General features: G+C 43.1%; 1 protein-coding gene across 2 annotated transcripts; it reads right to left on the reverse strand.

The window, feature by feature from the left end:
- Positions 1-217: 217 nt before the first annotated feature.
- LOC125508052 (U11/U12 small nuclear ribonucleoprotein 65 kDa protein) lies at positions 218-5,674 on the reverse strand. Of its 2 annotated transcripts, none has more exons than XM_048672623.2 (12): positions 5,377-5,674; positions 4,497-4,789; positions 4,226-4,297; positions 3,875-4,075; positions 2,795-2,876; positions 2,509-2,688; positions 2,273-2,431; positions 2,030-2,200; positions 1,348-1,435; positions 1,187-1,245; positions 901-966; positions 218-612 (listed from the first exon to the last, which is right to left on the reverse strand). In XM_048672623.2, exons 2-12 carry the CDS (start codon positions 4,703-4,705, stop codon positions 526-528), a joined length of 1,374 nt encoding a protein of 457 aa, XP_048528580.2. In that variant the 5' UTR covers positions 4,706-4,789; positions 5,377-5,674; the 3' UTR covers positions 218-525. The 2 variants fall into 2 exon arrangements, with proteins under 2 accessions (XP_048528580.2, XP_048528575.2); XM_048672618.2 differs by having other exon boundaries at positions 3,875-4,081; positions 5,377-5,672.
- Between the last annotated feature and the right edge of the window lie 10,507 nt (positions 5,675-16,181).

The raw sequence follows: 16,181 nt of genomic DNA on the forward strand, positions 1-16,181 counted from the left end.
TCAATTCAGAGAAGTTGAAGTGCGCTCCAAGCCGTGGCACACACGACTGCCCCTAAAAACTCACCCTCCACCTCAAATGGACGTGGGCGCACGGCGGTCAGCACAACATGCAGACCTTTGCAGCCACAGCTACTACCACTCAGGTGCGACATAAGTAATTCCGGACAGAGGAAGTACATTACCCCGAATTCAGAATCTGGAGAAGAGAAGCACAAGATAGTAGATACAGCTGTTTCTTCCACACGACATGCCTAGCTGTCTTACAGTCCAACACCATTCAGGGCAGTGTGCATATATAGCGTAGAATAGTTACAGAATTTGTTCTCATGGAGAGATGCAGTACGTTAGATAGACGTAAGCGGGTCAAATTAACCGACGTCGTTGCTTACCTAAAGTTCTAGCAACACTGTAAGAGCGACTTGGAATTTAACAGCAACAACGGCACCAGCACAGGTAAAAATGAGAATCTTGGTTGCCAACTCCAACAGCTTCACAGCACATCAGAGTCGGAAAGAATGCAACCTCCTAGGAAGAAGTTTTGGTAGCAGCAGGGCTTCTACCAAACTGAATGATCATCGGCTTGCCCTTGAACGCATAACCATGCGCTAAATTCTGCAAAATCAGAAACCGCGCCATTCTTTAGCACTTCTGGCTCTCAAGGACTGAATAATAAGGAATTAAAAGAAACTCCAATTGGAACTTATTTCCTGACAACAAATGGCATTCAATGTTTTTCCTTTTTGGTCTTATAACTTTGCTACTTCAGACAAAGTTTGTTAGTGCTGGGCACAGTGAGCAGCTTTTGATCTGAGTATCCAGATGGGATTTCTACCATAATTTTAGTAAATTAGCTTTATTTTGTCATATTACAAACTAATGGGTAAAATCGGAGTCACTAACCAGTGCACGTTGAGCAAGTTCGACAGATGGAAATGTCACAAAAGCTTGGCCCCGCATTCGACCTTCCTGGAGCAAGATCAGAATATTTCAGAAACAGAAGAATGTGCTAGCAAAATAAAACAAAATGGTGGCAGATTTTTTAATGTTGTCCAAAAACAAACGTCAGCTTGCTCGATAATTTTCACCATGATCCACAGATGCAGGAGCAAGGAACATCATTTGGATATTGATTTATGAATAGGTTCCTTTTTTTTAATCATAATCATAAGATATGTACACATCTAACCTGCATTAACTTGATACTTAAACCAGACCTTGCAGCATCCAAGCTTTCAAACACAGATCCTGTTAAGAGCAGTTTGAAACAAGGTGAGGAAATGAAAAGGCACTAAGATGTGCAGAATCAACATTCTAAGAAACACAGTATTCAGTCTCCCTCGGTCATACCAAAGACATAGTAGAAGTCATCATGAACAACATCTTTTGCCAAGTTCTTAATATATAATACACTGGCAGGATTCCCTGGCGTGTAATTCTGCAAAACAGACACAAGCATGTGTCAGTGAGGCATCAAACCATAATTGAACTGTATGTTATTTCAATAAACAGAAGGGACATTTTGTAAGTCTTGAATTGCGAAAAATCAGCATTTTCCCATAGTTTTTCGTTAAAAAAGCGGATAATGATGTTCATTTTGATGAATAGCAAGAAAAAAACAAATACAAGTTTATGAAAAAAACTAATGCCCATCAGTTGATCATTGTGTCATAGTGACATAATAGACCCAACCACATAACAACCAGCAGCACCAGCTTATGAAACCACATTTAAAATCTGCTAATAGGAACCATGCTTCCAATTATTAGCATCTCATCATCAAGATAAAAAGAACGAAATTAAGTGAACAGATGATGATACATACACTGTGTATTGGTAATAATCATCTTTTAGTTAAAAAGAAATATCACTAAAACTGTACATCATCGAGATGTTCAGGCTGACCAGTACTCACGATGTTTGTGCAACAACAACAACAAAGCCTTTCAGTCACAAACAAGTTGAGGTAGGCTAGAGTTGAAACCCATAGATGATGTTTGTGCAAATGGCATAAAATACTGAATTCATCTACCTTGAACATGGGAAGGGACAAAATCTCCTCTGTCGGTAATTTCTCTTTCTCTATTTCCAGAGGCGTAGCAAAATGTTTCTCTTCAAGTTGTTCATCTCTAGAGGCCAATCCCTTGTCGATAGTACTCCGATCAGCAAGTTCCTTATAAGCAGCCTTAGGGACAAGTTTTATCTGCACAGAACCATTGCACTTGAGAATGAATAAGTAAATAAAACTTTTGAGTTCTGAGAAAGAATGCTTCACCTGCAGTATTGGATTTTTCTTTTTTATTACTTGAAGCTCATTGGGAACTAATGCAGTTGGTTTCACCCCGACCGATTCATGGGCGACACTTCTATCAACTGCAGGACCAACAATAGCTTCATGCTTTGCGCGCTTGACTTTCCTTGTATCAACATCTTCCTATATATAAAGCACACATAAACTTTTGGCGAAGATACTACAAACTAAAAGATAGAAACGCAAGAATTGGTACGAACATCAGAAGACTCCATCTCAGACTCATCACTAGACAAATCAGCCAAATGAAGTTTCTCTGCCATAGAAGGCTGCGGTGGTGGAGGGGGAGGAGGAGCAGGCACTTGTGATGGTAGAGGTGGAGTAGGCAATCCCGTCCGAAATGGAGCTGGAAGGTTCATCTTGTTCATCAAATGCAACACCTGTTACAGAAATACATCAATCCAAATACATTTGCTCATGCTAAATGCACAAAATAATACCTTGTGAACTGTAACAGTAGTTCACGAGGTTGAAATTCTAATAAACCTGAGTGTAAAATCGGGGAACGGCAATGAGAGAGTTGACAATATTTGTCAATATGTTTCCATCTGGTGGTGGATATGCATACCTAAAAATAAATAAAGAGTTAATCACATTTCTCAAGTAAGATGGTGGATTAGGACTGCTAACATGGATAACAGAAAGAACTTCTGCAGAAAAGAATTGGTTGACCTCGTTGGAAAACTATGAAACATTTCAGAAGTATGGAGTATGGAGTCTCAGAAGTCAGAATTGCATCTTGGTCAGGATATAGGACTTCAAAGTTCGGAAGTGGCAATAAACGCTTGCATTGATAACTCACAGGCCTTTAGACGGGTCATAAATCCAGTAGTGGTAAATTGAGCTACTAACTTCTCATACAGACAAGCATTTTGTTGAAACGGGAACAAAGAAGACAACTTTTAAATTAGAGATACAACCACTACTTTTTTCTTTGAACAACACAATGTACTTATGTAATCCCTGCTGGTAATAGAATAGACCAGGATTCCCTCAAAATAGAATAAGACCAGGTCATCTTACCCTTGTCGAGCTATACAAATGGAAACAGCAACTTTGGTCGCCATCTCCATATCTGGTTTACTTGTAAGCTTTACTGGGTATGCCTTATATATCGCGTTTGGGCAACCCTCTCAACAATTAAGAGATCCATTCAAAGAACACGGAGACTAATTTTTACAAAATACCTTTAATACCAGGCATTTTTATATAAGGTGCCCACACATTCCAAAAGAAATTTGGCCAACAATTAGACCAATAAAATGTCGGTTATGTGACATGAAAGAGATATCATTTAGGAATTCAACGATATTAATTTTGTGTCACAGAACTAAAATAATATCGGTCTAGCTCTTGGTGGGTCCCTTGTATTTTAGAACAAAAGAGTACTACAAATACAAAGGTGAAGTTGCAGATAGCAGCTCGCATCTTTAGTTACTTCGCTTCATTCTAATAACACATAACATATCAATTACCTATATGAAATGGCTTAAGTGATCATAACTCATAAGAAAAGGAAGATGTTGGAAGATAATGAGTGAAACAACGACGATGGCGATAACATACTCAAGATGAGGAGGAAATGAATAGTCCACACCAAGCCTAGAAGCGATCGGTTCGGCAGTTGATGTAGGATTCTCTTGATTCTGGGAATTCGTACTTGGCACTTGAGGCATCCCATGAGCTAATTCCTCCTGATGCTTCTCGTTCACATTCTTGGCATTTGGCTGGTTTGCTCTCTCAACTATCAGTACTTTCCCAAGGATCCTGAACCTGCCAAAACCAGCCCTTAGCAAAAAAAAATGAAGGAAAGAAATTCACAAAATTAAGATCACAAAAAAAATCATATTCCGCAGCTAGTTCGAACAAAGAAAATGTACAACTAATCAAGCAGAGCGTGTACTTGAGGAAAGGAACCTGTTCAACACAGACTGCGCCTGATTGGCCGCCATCTCGTCCCTAAAATCCACAAATGCACAGTTCCGCAGCCTGTAACGGTGAAAATAGTTTCAGTAAAAAATATACCACATGTATTACCTAGGCGAGCAGACAAATCTCAGTATACCTAAAGAACTTCTTTTGAAATAGTATACATAAGGAACTCTGCTAGCTAAATCACAAGTTATCAAACACAGTAAACATGTAAAACACCAAAGAAAGCAGGAGCGGACAGGGAGGAGGAAAGTACTTTCCACCGCAGAGGCGAACGGATGTGGCGCCATAGTGGGAGAAGAGTCCGAAGAGCATCTCCTGTGTGATGGCCTCTGGGAGGTGCCGCACCAGGAGCGTTGCCGGCGCCGGAGCAGACCCAGCCTGCTGATGTAGAAGCGGTGGCGGCGGAGCAGAGGAGGGATTCCCGGGCAGTGGAGGAAGCCGATGCGGCGGAAATGACTCCATCGGAGACGCCGGTGGCTTGGCGATGGATTTGGACAGGTAGCAGTGGCGGGGCGTGACAGCAACCAAGAGGGGGCTGATTTCAAACTGAAGGCAAAATATGCATGGAAATTCACAACATAAAGTGAAACAAAATATACATGGTTACACTAATACATGCGTATTGTTGTCCAAGTACCAGTATCTAGTGCTCCACATCACTAGAATACACCGGAATGACCAAAAGAAGACTAAATATAACCAATAACCACAGATATGCTCTTCTAGACTTCTTAGCTTTGAAATTGGCAATTATATCATCATTACTTATTTTACGTGAAACAAAAAACAAAAAATCTTCATTACTTCTCTGAATCAGACATGGATGACTGCACTAAACATATCATTTTGTGAAGTAAACTAGCAAAGTAGCAATCCAGTGGCAACTGGCAAAAACTGCAGATAATCTTCTCTGAATCACCATTGGGTATCTTAATTTGCTAGTGATTGTTGTGAAGTAAGCATATAATACAAAAACTGAAGATAATATAAGGGATTAGTGTCTCCTTTATTTATTTATTTATTTATTTATTGTACATGTTTGTTCAGTGCTAGACAGGAGCGGAGTAGTAGTAGCAGACTAGCAGTGAATGTATATAGAATCGCCGTATGATACTTGACCGACGGATGCATACCTTACTAGTTGCTTGCTCCTTCGACCTCCGGTTCTTCAGGCTTCGGCAGCAGTTCACAGAATAGCCGGCAGCACGAGAAGGGCCAGCAGCCAGCAATGACTGCGTGCAGCGCTTGCAACAACCAGCCGGCGGAGGCCGGCGGGCGGCGGCTAGAGGACGGTGCGGCGGACCGGCGGACGGCGGCGCTCGGCACTTTGGCAGTCGAAAGAAGGGGAATTGGGAGGAAGACCTATAACTTATTATAAATCGCCATGGCAGAAAGAGAGGTCCCTATGTGCCGGTCAATGCGTCCAGGAGCAGCGGGACGCACATAGGGCGACCCGACTGGGCCAGCCCATTCTTCAAACGACGCGGGCTGTAGCGGTATTTTTTCACACGTACTTTACCACTATTTTCTCAGGAAAAAACGTACTACTTTAGCAATACGTACTGTGGCGCTTCTTTTCAAGCGTAGTTTTTTTTGCGGGTTCTTTTTTCACGCGTACTGCAGCACCACATACTATTGCGTTTCGATGAAAAAAAAACATACTATTGCGTTTCTTTCTAAAACGCAGTCGTTTGTTAATACTCCCTCCGATCCATATTACTTGTCGCTCACATAGATGTATACATCCATTTCTCCGACAAGTATTTCCGGACAGGGAGAGTATTTGCGAACAAACTTTTGAAAAAATTGAACATTATTGAAACACGAATATTAAAAAAACTTAATATTTATAAATTTTCTGAATAATTTTCGAATATTATGAACATTTTTTTATTTTTGAAGATATTCGTACAAATTTGAAAAGAAAACATATTTTTTTTAAGAATGTGAACTTTTTTAAACAAATTTTGGAAACACAGGCAAAAATTTGAAAAATAAGAACAAAATATTAAATTCCAAACATTTTTGAAAAACACAAAAAAAATTGTAATTTTTTTGAAAATACAAACATTTTTAAATTATAGTTTACCACAGACCTACGGGTCCATAGCTAGTAGCTAGATGACTTCTTCTCTCTCTTTCATCCTCAATACCATGTTCTTCTCGATATTCTTGGAGATCTATCCGATGTAATATTTTTTTGCAGTGTGTTTGTTGAGATCTGATTAATTGTGAATTTATGATCAGTTTATCTATGAATATTATCTGAATCTTCTCTGAATTCTTATATGCATGATTTGATTATATCTTTGTATTTTTTTTCGAATTATCGGTTTGGTTTGGCCAACTAGATTGGTTCTTCTTGTAATGGGAGAGGTGCTTAGTTTTGGGTTCAATCTTGCGGTGTCCTCACCCAATGACAAAGTAGGGGTAGCAAGGCACGTATTTGTATTGTTGCCATCAAGGGTAAAAGATGGAATTTTCATCATATTGCTTGAGTTTATCCATCTACATCATGTCATCTTAATTAAGGCGTTATTCCGTTCTTATGAACTTAATACTTTAGATGCATGTCAGATAGCAGTCGATGTGTGGAGTAATAGTAGTAGATGCAGGCAGGAGTCGATGTACTTGACACGGACGTGATGCCTATATTCATAATCATTGCCTTGGATATCGTCATAACTTTGAGCTTTTCTATTAATTGCTCGACAGTAATTTGTTCAGCCACCGTATCATTTTCCTTCAAGAGAGAAGCCTCTAGTGAAACCTATGGCCCCCGGGTCTATTTTTCGTCATATATTTTCAGATCTATAAACCAAAAATACCTTGCTGCAATTTATTTACTTTTATTTTGTTTTACGTTTTAGCAACCTTTTATACCTATCTCTATGAGATCTCACATTTGCAATTGACCGTGAAGGGATTGACAACCCCTTTATCGCGTTGGGTGCAAGTGTTTGATTATTTGTGCAGGTGCATACATTGCGGACTTTCTTGTACCTCCTACTAGATTGATACCTTGGGTCTCTAATTGAAGGAAATACTTATCTCTACTTTGCTGCATCACCCTTTCCTCTTCAAGGGAAAAATCAATGCAAGCTCAAGAAGTAGCAATGACATGATGTAGAGGGATAGTCCAATCAATATGAACAAAACTCATCTTTTTATCATTAATGACAACAATACAAATACGTGTCACGTCCCTTTCTTTCACTGGGAATGAGCACCGCAAGATTGAACCCATTGCAAGAAAAATCAATTTACTTGGCCAAACCAAATCAATAGATCGGAGAGAAATACTAAGATATATAAATCATGCATAAAAGAGTTAAGAGAAGACTCAAATAATATTCATAGATAATCTGACCATAAACCCACAACTCATCCGATCTCAACAAACACACCGCAAAAGAAGATTACATCAAATAGATCTCCAAGAACATCGAGGAGAATATTGTATTGAAGATCAAAGAGATAGAAGAAGCCATCTAGCTACAGCTATGGACCCCTAGGTCTGTGGTAAACTACTCATGTACCATCGGAAGGGCAGCAAGGTTGATGTAGAAGCCCTCCGTGATCGAATCCCCCTCCGATAGAGTACCGAAAAAGGTCTGCGATGGGACCTCACAAAGACAGAAACTTGCGACGGTGGAGAAGTATTTTTGGTGTGCCCCTGGTCTTAGGGGAAAATTTGGGTATTTATAGAAGAAGAATTAGGGTTAGAGGATCCAGGGGGGGGGCACAAGCTTGGGGGCGCCCCCCTGAGCTTGTCATCGCCTCGTGGCCCTTCTGGCTTCCTCCCGAAGCTTCTAGTGTGTCTTGTGGTCCAAGAAAAATCATCAAAATGTTTCGTGCCATTTGGACTTCGTTTGATATTGATTTTCTCTAAAGAAAAAAATAAGGAAAAAACAACAACTGACACTGAGCACTAGGTTAATAAGTTAGTCCCAAAAATGATATAAATAGTATAATAATGCATATAAATCATCCAAGATTGATAATATAATAGAATGGAACAATAAAAAATTATAGATATGTTGGAGACGTATCAAGGCACAATGCTCCCCAAAATGCCACTAGGGCCACCGTATTCTCCCCACGCCCTCGCACAATGCAGGGTGTTGTGATTCCACTAAGGGACCCTTGAGGGTGATCACTGAACCCGTACAATTGGTGACCCTTGGGGTGGTCGCCAAACCCATACAAATTGCTCAGAGCAATCTCCACAACTTAACCAGAGACCTCGAAGTTTGCCCGGAGCTTTATACCACAATGATTGAGCTCCGTGATACCACCAACCGTCTAGGGTGCCCAAGCACCCAAGAGGTACAAGCTCTAGGGTTCCCAAACACCCAAGATTTCTGAACTTCCGTTTCCTTGTATCACTGTAAGAACTCAAACCGATGCAACTAATGCAATGACAAGAACACATTAAGTGCTCAAGTCCCACACTCTGAAATCCCACCAAAGCAACGAAAAGCTATGGAGGAATATGAGAGGAAGAACAATGAGAACTCAAAAGAACTAAAAGATCAAGATCCACAAGGTTCCTCTCACAAAGGAGAGATGGATTGGTGGAGAATGTAGATCTAGATCTCCTCCCCCCCAAACAAGATGTCAGAATCATGAGAGGAATAGAGAGAAAGCAAGCTCCAAGAGATCAACAATGGTGGGGGAAACTTGCTCAATGATACGTCTCCAACGTATCTATAATTTTTGATTGTTCCATGCTATTATATTATCAACCTTGGATGTTTTATATGCATTTATATGCTATTTTATATGATTTTTGGGACTAACCTATTAACCTAGAGCCCAGTGCCAGTTTCTGTTTTTTTCCTTGTTTTTGAGTTCTACAGAAAAGGAATATCAAACAGAGTCCAATTGATGTGCTAATTTTTAACGATTTTTATGGACCAAAAGAAGACCCCAGAGTAAAAGAGTTGGGCCAGAAGAGTCCCGGGGCGTCCACGAGGGTGGGGGGCGCGCCCACACCCCCGGGCGCGTGGGCTTACCTCGTGGATGACTCGGGCACCTCCTTGACGTGAGACCTAGGCCAAAAATTCCTATAAATCCAGAAACCTCCAGAAAATAACCTAGATTGGGAGTTCCGTCACCAGAAGCCTCCGTAGCCACCGAAAACCAATCTAGACCCGTTCCGGCACCCTGCCGGAGGGGGTAATCCCTCTCCGGTGGCCATCTTCATCATCACGATGCTCTCCATGATGAGGAGGGAGTAGTTCTCCCTCGGGGCTGAGGGTATGTACCAGTTGCTATATGTTTGATCTCTCTCTCTCGTGTTCTTGAATTGGCACGATCTTGATGATTGGCGAGCTTTGCTATTATAGTTGGATCTTATGATGTTTTCCCCCTCTACTCTCTTGTAATGGATTGAGTTTTCCCTTTGAAGTTATCTTATCAGATTGAGTCTTTAAGGATTTGAGAACACTTGTTGTATGTCTTGCACGTGCTTATCAGTGGTGACAATGGGATATCATGTGATCCACTTGATGTATGTTTTGGTGATCAACTTGCACTCTTTGAAGTTATTTGTGTTGGTTGAATAGATGAATCTGAGATTGTGTGATGCATATCGTATAATCATACCCACGGATACTTGAGGTGACATTGGAGTATCTAGGTGACATTAGGGTTTTGGTTGATTTGTGTCTTAAGGTGTTATTCTAGTACGAACTATATGATAGATTGAACGGAAAGAATAGCTTCGTGTTATTTTACCACGGACTCTTGAATAGATTGATAAGAAGGGATAACTTCGAGGTGGTTTCGTACCCTACAATAATCTCTTCGTTTGTTCTCCGCTATTAGTGACTTTGGAGTGACTCTTTGTTGCATGTTGAGGGATAATTATATTATCCAATTATGTTATTATTGTTGAGAGAACTTGCACTAGTGAAAGTATGAACCCTAAGCCTTGTTTCCTAGCATTGCAATACCGTTTACACTCACTTTTATCATTAGTTACTTTACTGTTTTTATATTTTCATATTACAAAAACCTATATCTACCATCCATATTGCACTTGTATCACCATCTCTTCGCCGAACTAGTGCACCTATACAATTTACCATTGTATTGGGTGTGTTGGGGACACAAGAGACTCTTTGTTATTTTGTTGCAGGGTTGTTTGAGAGAGACCATCTTCATCCTACGCCTCCCACGGATTGATAAACCTTCGGTCATCCACTTGAGGGAAATTTTCTACTGTCCTACAAACCTCTGCACTTGGAGACCCAACAACGTCTACAAGAAGAAGGTTGTGTAGTAGACATCAAGCTCTTTTCTGGCGCCGTTGTTGGGGAGTTTAGCGCTTGAAGGTATATCTTTAGATCTTGCAATCGAATGTTTTTGTTTCTTGTTTTATCACTAGTTTAGTCTATAAAATAAAACTACAAAAAAATGGAATTGAGGATATCTCATATGCTTCATCTTTTTAATGTCTTTCATGAAAATAAGGATTCCGATAATTGTGCCAAAGTGTTAGAAGAAGAATGCATTAGAATGTTTGGCACTAAATCTTTGTATGATGAGCATGATTGCAATGTTGTTAGTATGAATTCCTTAGATATCTATGATGCTAATGATATGCAAATCCACAAGCTTGGGGGTGCTATGTTTGATGAAGATGATATTTTTTGTCCCCCAAGTTTTGATGAGAAAATTTATTTTGATGATAGCATGCCTCCTATTTATGATGATTATATTGATAAAAGTGGGTTTGGAAGAGTGTCAACTTTAGGAAGTAATGATCCCACTATTTTGGAGGGTGTTGAACCTTATTGTGGTAATTATGAAAGTGGGTTTGGAGAGGTCATGACTTTAGTTAATGTTAATCCCACTATTTTGGAAGAGTGTCAATTTTGCATACTTGTAGATCATGAAAAGAATGCTTTATGTGATGGTTATATTGTTGAATTAATTCATGATGCTACTAAAAATTATTATGAGGGAGGAATATATGCTCGTAGGAATTGCAATAATATCAAGTTTCCTCTCTATGTGCTTAAAATCTTGAAGTTTTGCTTGTTTTGCTTTCCTATGCAAGTTGATTCTTATTCCCATAAGTTGTTTGCTCACAAAATCCCTATGCATAGGAAGTGGGTTAGACTTAAATGTGCTAGTTATATTCTTCATGATGCTCTCTTTATGTTTCAATTCTTATCTTTTATGTGAGCATCATTGAAATCATCATGCCTAGCTAGGGGCGTTAAACGATAGCGCTTGTTGGGAGGCAACCCAATTTTTTTCCTTGATTTTTGTTCCTATTTAGTAATAAATAATTCATCTATACTCTGTTTATATGTGGTTTTATGTTTTAAAGTGTTTGTGCCAAGTAGAACCTTTGGGAAGACTTGAGTAAAGTCTTTGCGATCTTGCTGTAAAAAACAGAAACTTTAGCGCTCACGAGATTTGCTGCTATGTTTTACTGGAGAGTGATACTTAGTTGATTATTTTTTAAGATGATTAATAGAAAAATTCCTCACGTCCAGTAATTTATTTTAGAATTTTTGGGGTTCCCGAAGTATATGTTTGATACAGATTACTACAGACTGTTCTGTTTTTGACAGATTCTGTTTTTATGTGTTGTTTGCTTATTTTGATGAATCTATGAGTAGTATCGGAGGGTATGAACCATAGAGAAGTTGGAATACAGTAGATATTACACCAATGTGAATTTAGAATGAGTTCACAACAGTACCTAAGTGGTGATTTATTTTTTTATACTAACGGAGCTTGTCGTGGTTCTAAGTCTGACAGTAATGTAGGGGGTAAGTATGGAGAGGCGAGGTCTTAGCTATGGAGAGGTTGTAAGGATGCAAGGTTTACGAGTTCAGGCCCTTCTCGGAGGAAGTAAAAGCCCTACGTCTCGGAGCCCGGAGGCGGTCGACTAGATTATGTGTGTATGAGTTACAGAGGTGAGAACCCTTGTCTCGGAGGAGGGGGGTGGCTTATATAGAGTGCGCCAGGACCCCGGCCAGCCCACGTTACGAAGGGTTCAATGTACATTAAGGCAGGGCGTTACTGATAACGCTAGTAATAAAGTGCTATGATGACCATAAAAGCTACTTAATGACCGACCGTTAGCGTGCGGAGTGACTTTAGGTCTCCTGGACGTCGAGTGGTTGGATCTTGGTCGAGTAATTGCTTCTTGGTCGAGTGTCTTCGAGTCTGTCGAGTGGAACACCTCCAAGTCGATTGAAAGGTGATTTATTCTAGAGGTGCCCTTGGGTTGGATAGTTAGGACAGGTCCGTGACCCTACCCTAGGTACATAGCTTCATCATTAGCCCCCGAATGGATCGAGGTTTGAGTGGGTAAGGAGTTGAGGACTTCTCCGACTCGTTTTCCATGCCGTGAACATATCTTGTTTCGGATCAACGGACCTGAGTGATGACAGCAACTTCCTTTTCAGTCGCCTTGATCCATTCTTAATTCTTCGTCGAATGAGTTTCTTTACTTGTAAGGCTCCGAGTGATGGTGCGGAGGAGATCTTTGGTCTGACAAGTTGTTTGCTGCCCGCGGATTTAGTGGGATCCGAATTTTGGGAAGCGCGCGGGACGGGGGAGGCCACAGTAATCGGATGGGATAGAGCGGAGCCGCCTCGATCCCCGCGCCACCTTTTTTTGCCACGTATCGCTCACGCGGTCATTACGGGATTTGACAGAGCCATCTGGGCCTACCTGTCAGCCACTCGGAAGCGGCCTCATATAAGGCGTTGGACCGGAGTCCCTCGAACAGTGCGCCCCATTACCTCTTCTCCTCCTCACGCCTCTCTGCTGCGCTCGCTCTCGCCCCAGCGCCACCGCACCACACGCGTCTCGTCGGGGACAATGGTGAAGGAGAAGACAGCGGCTCTGGAGCGGGCGAAGAAGGCGACGGCGAGATCGAAGGGGAAGGCAACGAGCCGGGGCGGATCTTCCTCGCGGACTGGCCTGCCGAAGGGTTGGATCCAGGGCGACTGGATCCACTCGAGGATCTCCCAAGAAGACCTCGACGACCTGGCCGAGGAAGGGCTGATCCCCTACGACTCGGCGCGGCTTCCAGGGAAGGAATCCGAGCCGCAACCCCGGGAGGGTGAGCGTGTTCTTCTTGCCACCCACGTCGACCGTGGGTTTTCCTTGCCTCCTCATCCTTTCTTCCGAGGGTTTCTGAACTTCTTTGGGGCTCAACTCCACCATTTTACCCCCAACTCAATCGTTTATCTTGCCGCGTTCATTTCCTTGTGTGAGAACTTCTTGGGTTGTCGACCTCACTGGGGTCTTTTCAAGCATATTTTCACTTGTCGGTCCCAGACAGTGAAAAAGGCTAATCCGAGTGACGAGAGGACCCAAGTGATCCAGATGTGTGGGGGTCTTGGCATCCAGACGAGGGGAAAAAGCTCCTTTCCGGCCATGATTCTTCCCGATTCAGTTCGCGGATGGCAGTCGACCTGGTTCTACTGCAAAGACCAGTCGACGCCAGGGCAATCGACTGGCCTCCCTCCCTTTACCATGGACCGAGTGGAAAAACCCTCCCCTTTGAAGGTGCTCCCGGAGGAGAAGGCGCACGTGAAGGTGTTGGTCAACCGAGTGGTCCAGCTCATTCGTGACAGGGTCACTGGTATGGATCTCTTGGAGGTCTTCCTTCAGCGGCGCATCCAACCTCTCCAAGCCCGAGACCACCCGATGTGGATGTATTCGGGTCTAGAAGACTCCACTCGGATCCACCCGAAGGAGGTCAATGACGACACGCTGGAGAAGTGGCTGTCGAGCATTACTGGGAACAAGGACAATCCCAGAGGAGCCAGGAGAGTTCCTCCATTCGACCAGTCGCGTGCACCAGAGCAGGTCTGATTCTGAGTTTTTGCTTGTAATCTGAATTCACTCGCGCAGCTGTCTGTATTGCATCGACTGACTTTGTTCTCCCTGCTTTCTTTCAGGCCATTATTGAAATGTATTCGATGCCCAACGGGGAGCAAGAGTAAGCTCTGGAAGGCGAGGCGAGTGGTGGTGAAAGTGGCGAGTGGACTTCCGATGGTGAAGGGGATGGTGGAAGTGACGACTCAAGTGATGGGAAGAAGTCGAGTCGCCTCCTCGCATAGAGAGACGATCCAAGCTTGACCAAGAACGGCTGAGTGCCCGCGACAAGGCAACTGCTCAGGCTGGTCAGTCTTTGAAGCGTCCTCGGGTCTCTTCACCAACCCCGACTGAGAAGGCGCCAAAGCATCCCAAAGTTGCAGAGCTGAAGACTCGGAAGGCACTGCCGAAGATCAAGATCGATATCCTTGTCGCCTCCGCGTGAGTGTCTCTCCTTGTATTCACTCGACGCTCCGCGCTGTTTGTTTTTCTTGTTTTAACTAGACGAACTTTGGAATTGTTAGCGCTGCCACTTCCGGGACCTCAGCTTACAGGGATGATGATGAGGTGATGGAGGATGCAGTCACTTCTAATCCGGGTATGATTTCTGCCATACTATCTTTCTTTGGTCGATTCAACTGCATCGTGCATCATTGGGTGACGTGATTTTGGCAATTCGAACTTTGCACAGCTCCCAACATTATTGACCTCCCTAATGATGATGAAGAGCCCAAGAGGTCTTTGACGAGGAAGGGTAGGCGAGCTCCTGTAAGTGAGGCGCTACAGTCGACGCTGAGGGCGGAACCAGTCGTTCAGGACACTGGTGACGTCAATCGGGGTTCTGTTACCTTCGCGGAGCCCCTGTCGAGTGCCTTGCCTTCTTCTTGGACTGCTCAGGCCCCTGTCGACCCGCCTTCAGTTTTTGCGACCCATCATGTCCCAGAGGACGAGGTGAATGCTGCTAGGGAAGCCATACGCCAGGCGGGCATTATGATGGAGAAGATGAAGATGGTGTGGAACGCCAGCCAAGCCGCCTATGATGCCAGCTCGGCTCTCCAGAGCAACGTTCAGGTTAGTCGGCTATCTGAAGATTCTTTCCGAAAATCTTTGCGTCTGTACACCCACTAGGTGTGTCGATTGAAGTTTTGGACTAGTGGAGACTACGGTGGACTGCTGGCAGTCGACTGTAGTCTTTGTGTTTTGCCGAATGCATAAAACAAACTGGTAGTTTGTCTCTTCCACTCGACTTCGGCGGGCCGGTCGAGTGGGATCAGAACCGGTGGGGGCGCGCTAAGTGCACCCACTGGGTGTAGTCCTCGAGACTATGGTGGACTGCTGGCAGTCGACTGTAGTCTGATTTCTACTTTCTTTCTCTCTTTTTTTTTGGACTCGACTTCGGCGGGCTGGTCGAGTGGGATCAGAACCGGTGGGGGCATGCTAAGTGCACCCACCAGGTGTAGTCCCCGAGACTATGGTGGACTGCTGGCAGTCGACCGTAGTCTTAGTATTTATTGCCTTTGTTGTTTTTTTGCTGTAACGATAACTTCTCCCCTTTGATTTCAGAAATCTTGCGATCTTGGAGCTCGCTTTGTTGACTTGGAGAAGCAGCAGATTCAACTGAACCTTGATTTGGAGCTGGCCAGGACAGAGCTGCAAAAGGTCAGAGACGGCGCCGCAGGTAAGACGATTTTGTCGACTGGTTAGTTTTAGGCTTGAGTACCCTTCTGCTATTTCCGAATCAATCATCATTTCTTTGCAGAAAAACTGAGAGAAGCTCTGGCGAAGAAGGATCAGGACTTGGCTGCTGCCCGTAAGGAGGCTGACGACAAGACCGCTCTGGCCGAATAGAAGCTGGCTTCGGTCGGCCAGTTAGAAGAAGAGAATACCAGGCTGAAGACCGCTCTGAATGAAGCCAATAGGGAGTGTACACGTTGGAAGAAGGATAACCTCAACCTGAATGAAAAGATGGAAGGCATCGCTCGCAGGAGGGACGATCTGGAGAGCTACTTGAGGAGCCTCGCCAAGAAGTTGTACATCAAGCTTGAAGGTGCACATTTAGTTCCGACTGGTGTTTTTTTTG

Source organism: Triticum urartu, chromosome 1A (assembly GCF_056163025.1).
Source record: "Triticum urartu cultivar PI428250 chromosome 1A, HENAU_Tu73, whole genome shotgun sequence".
Taxonomy (NCBI): Eukaryota; Viridiplantae; Streptophyta; class Magnoliopsida; order Poales; family Poaceae; genus Triticum; species Triticum urartu.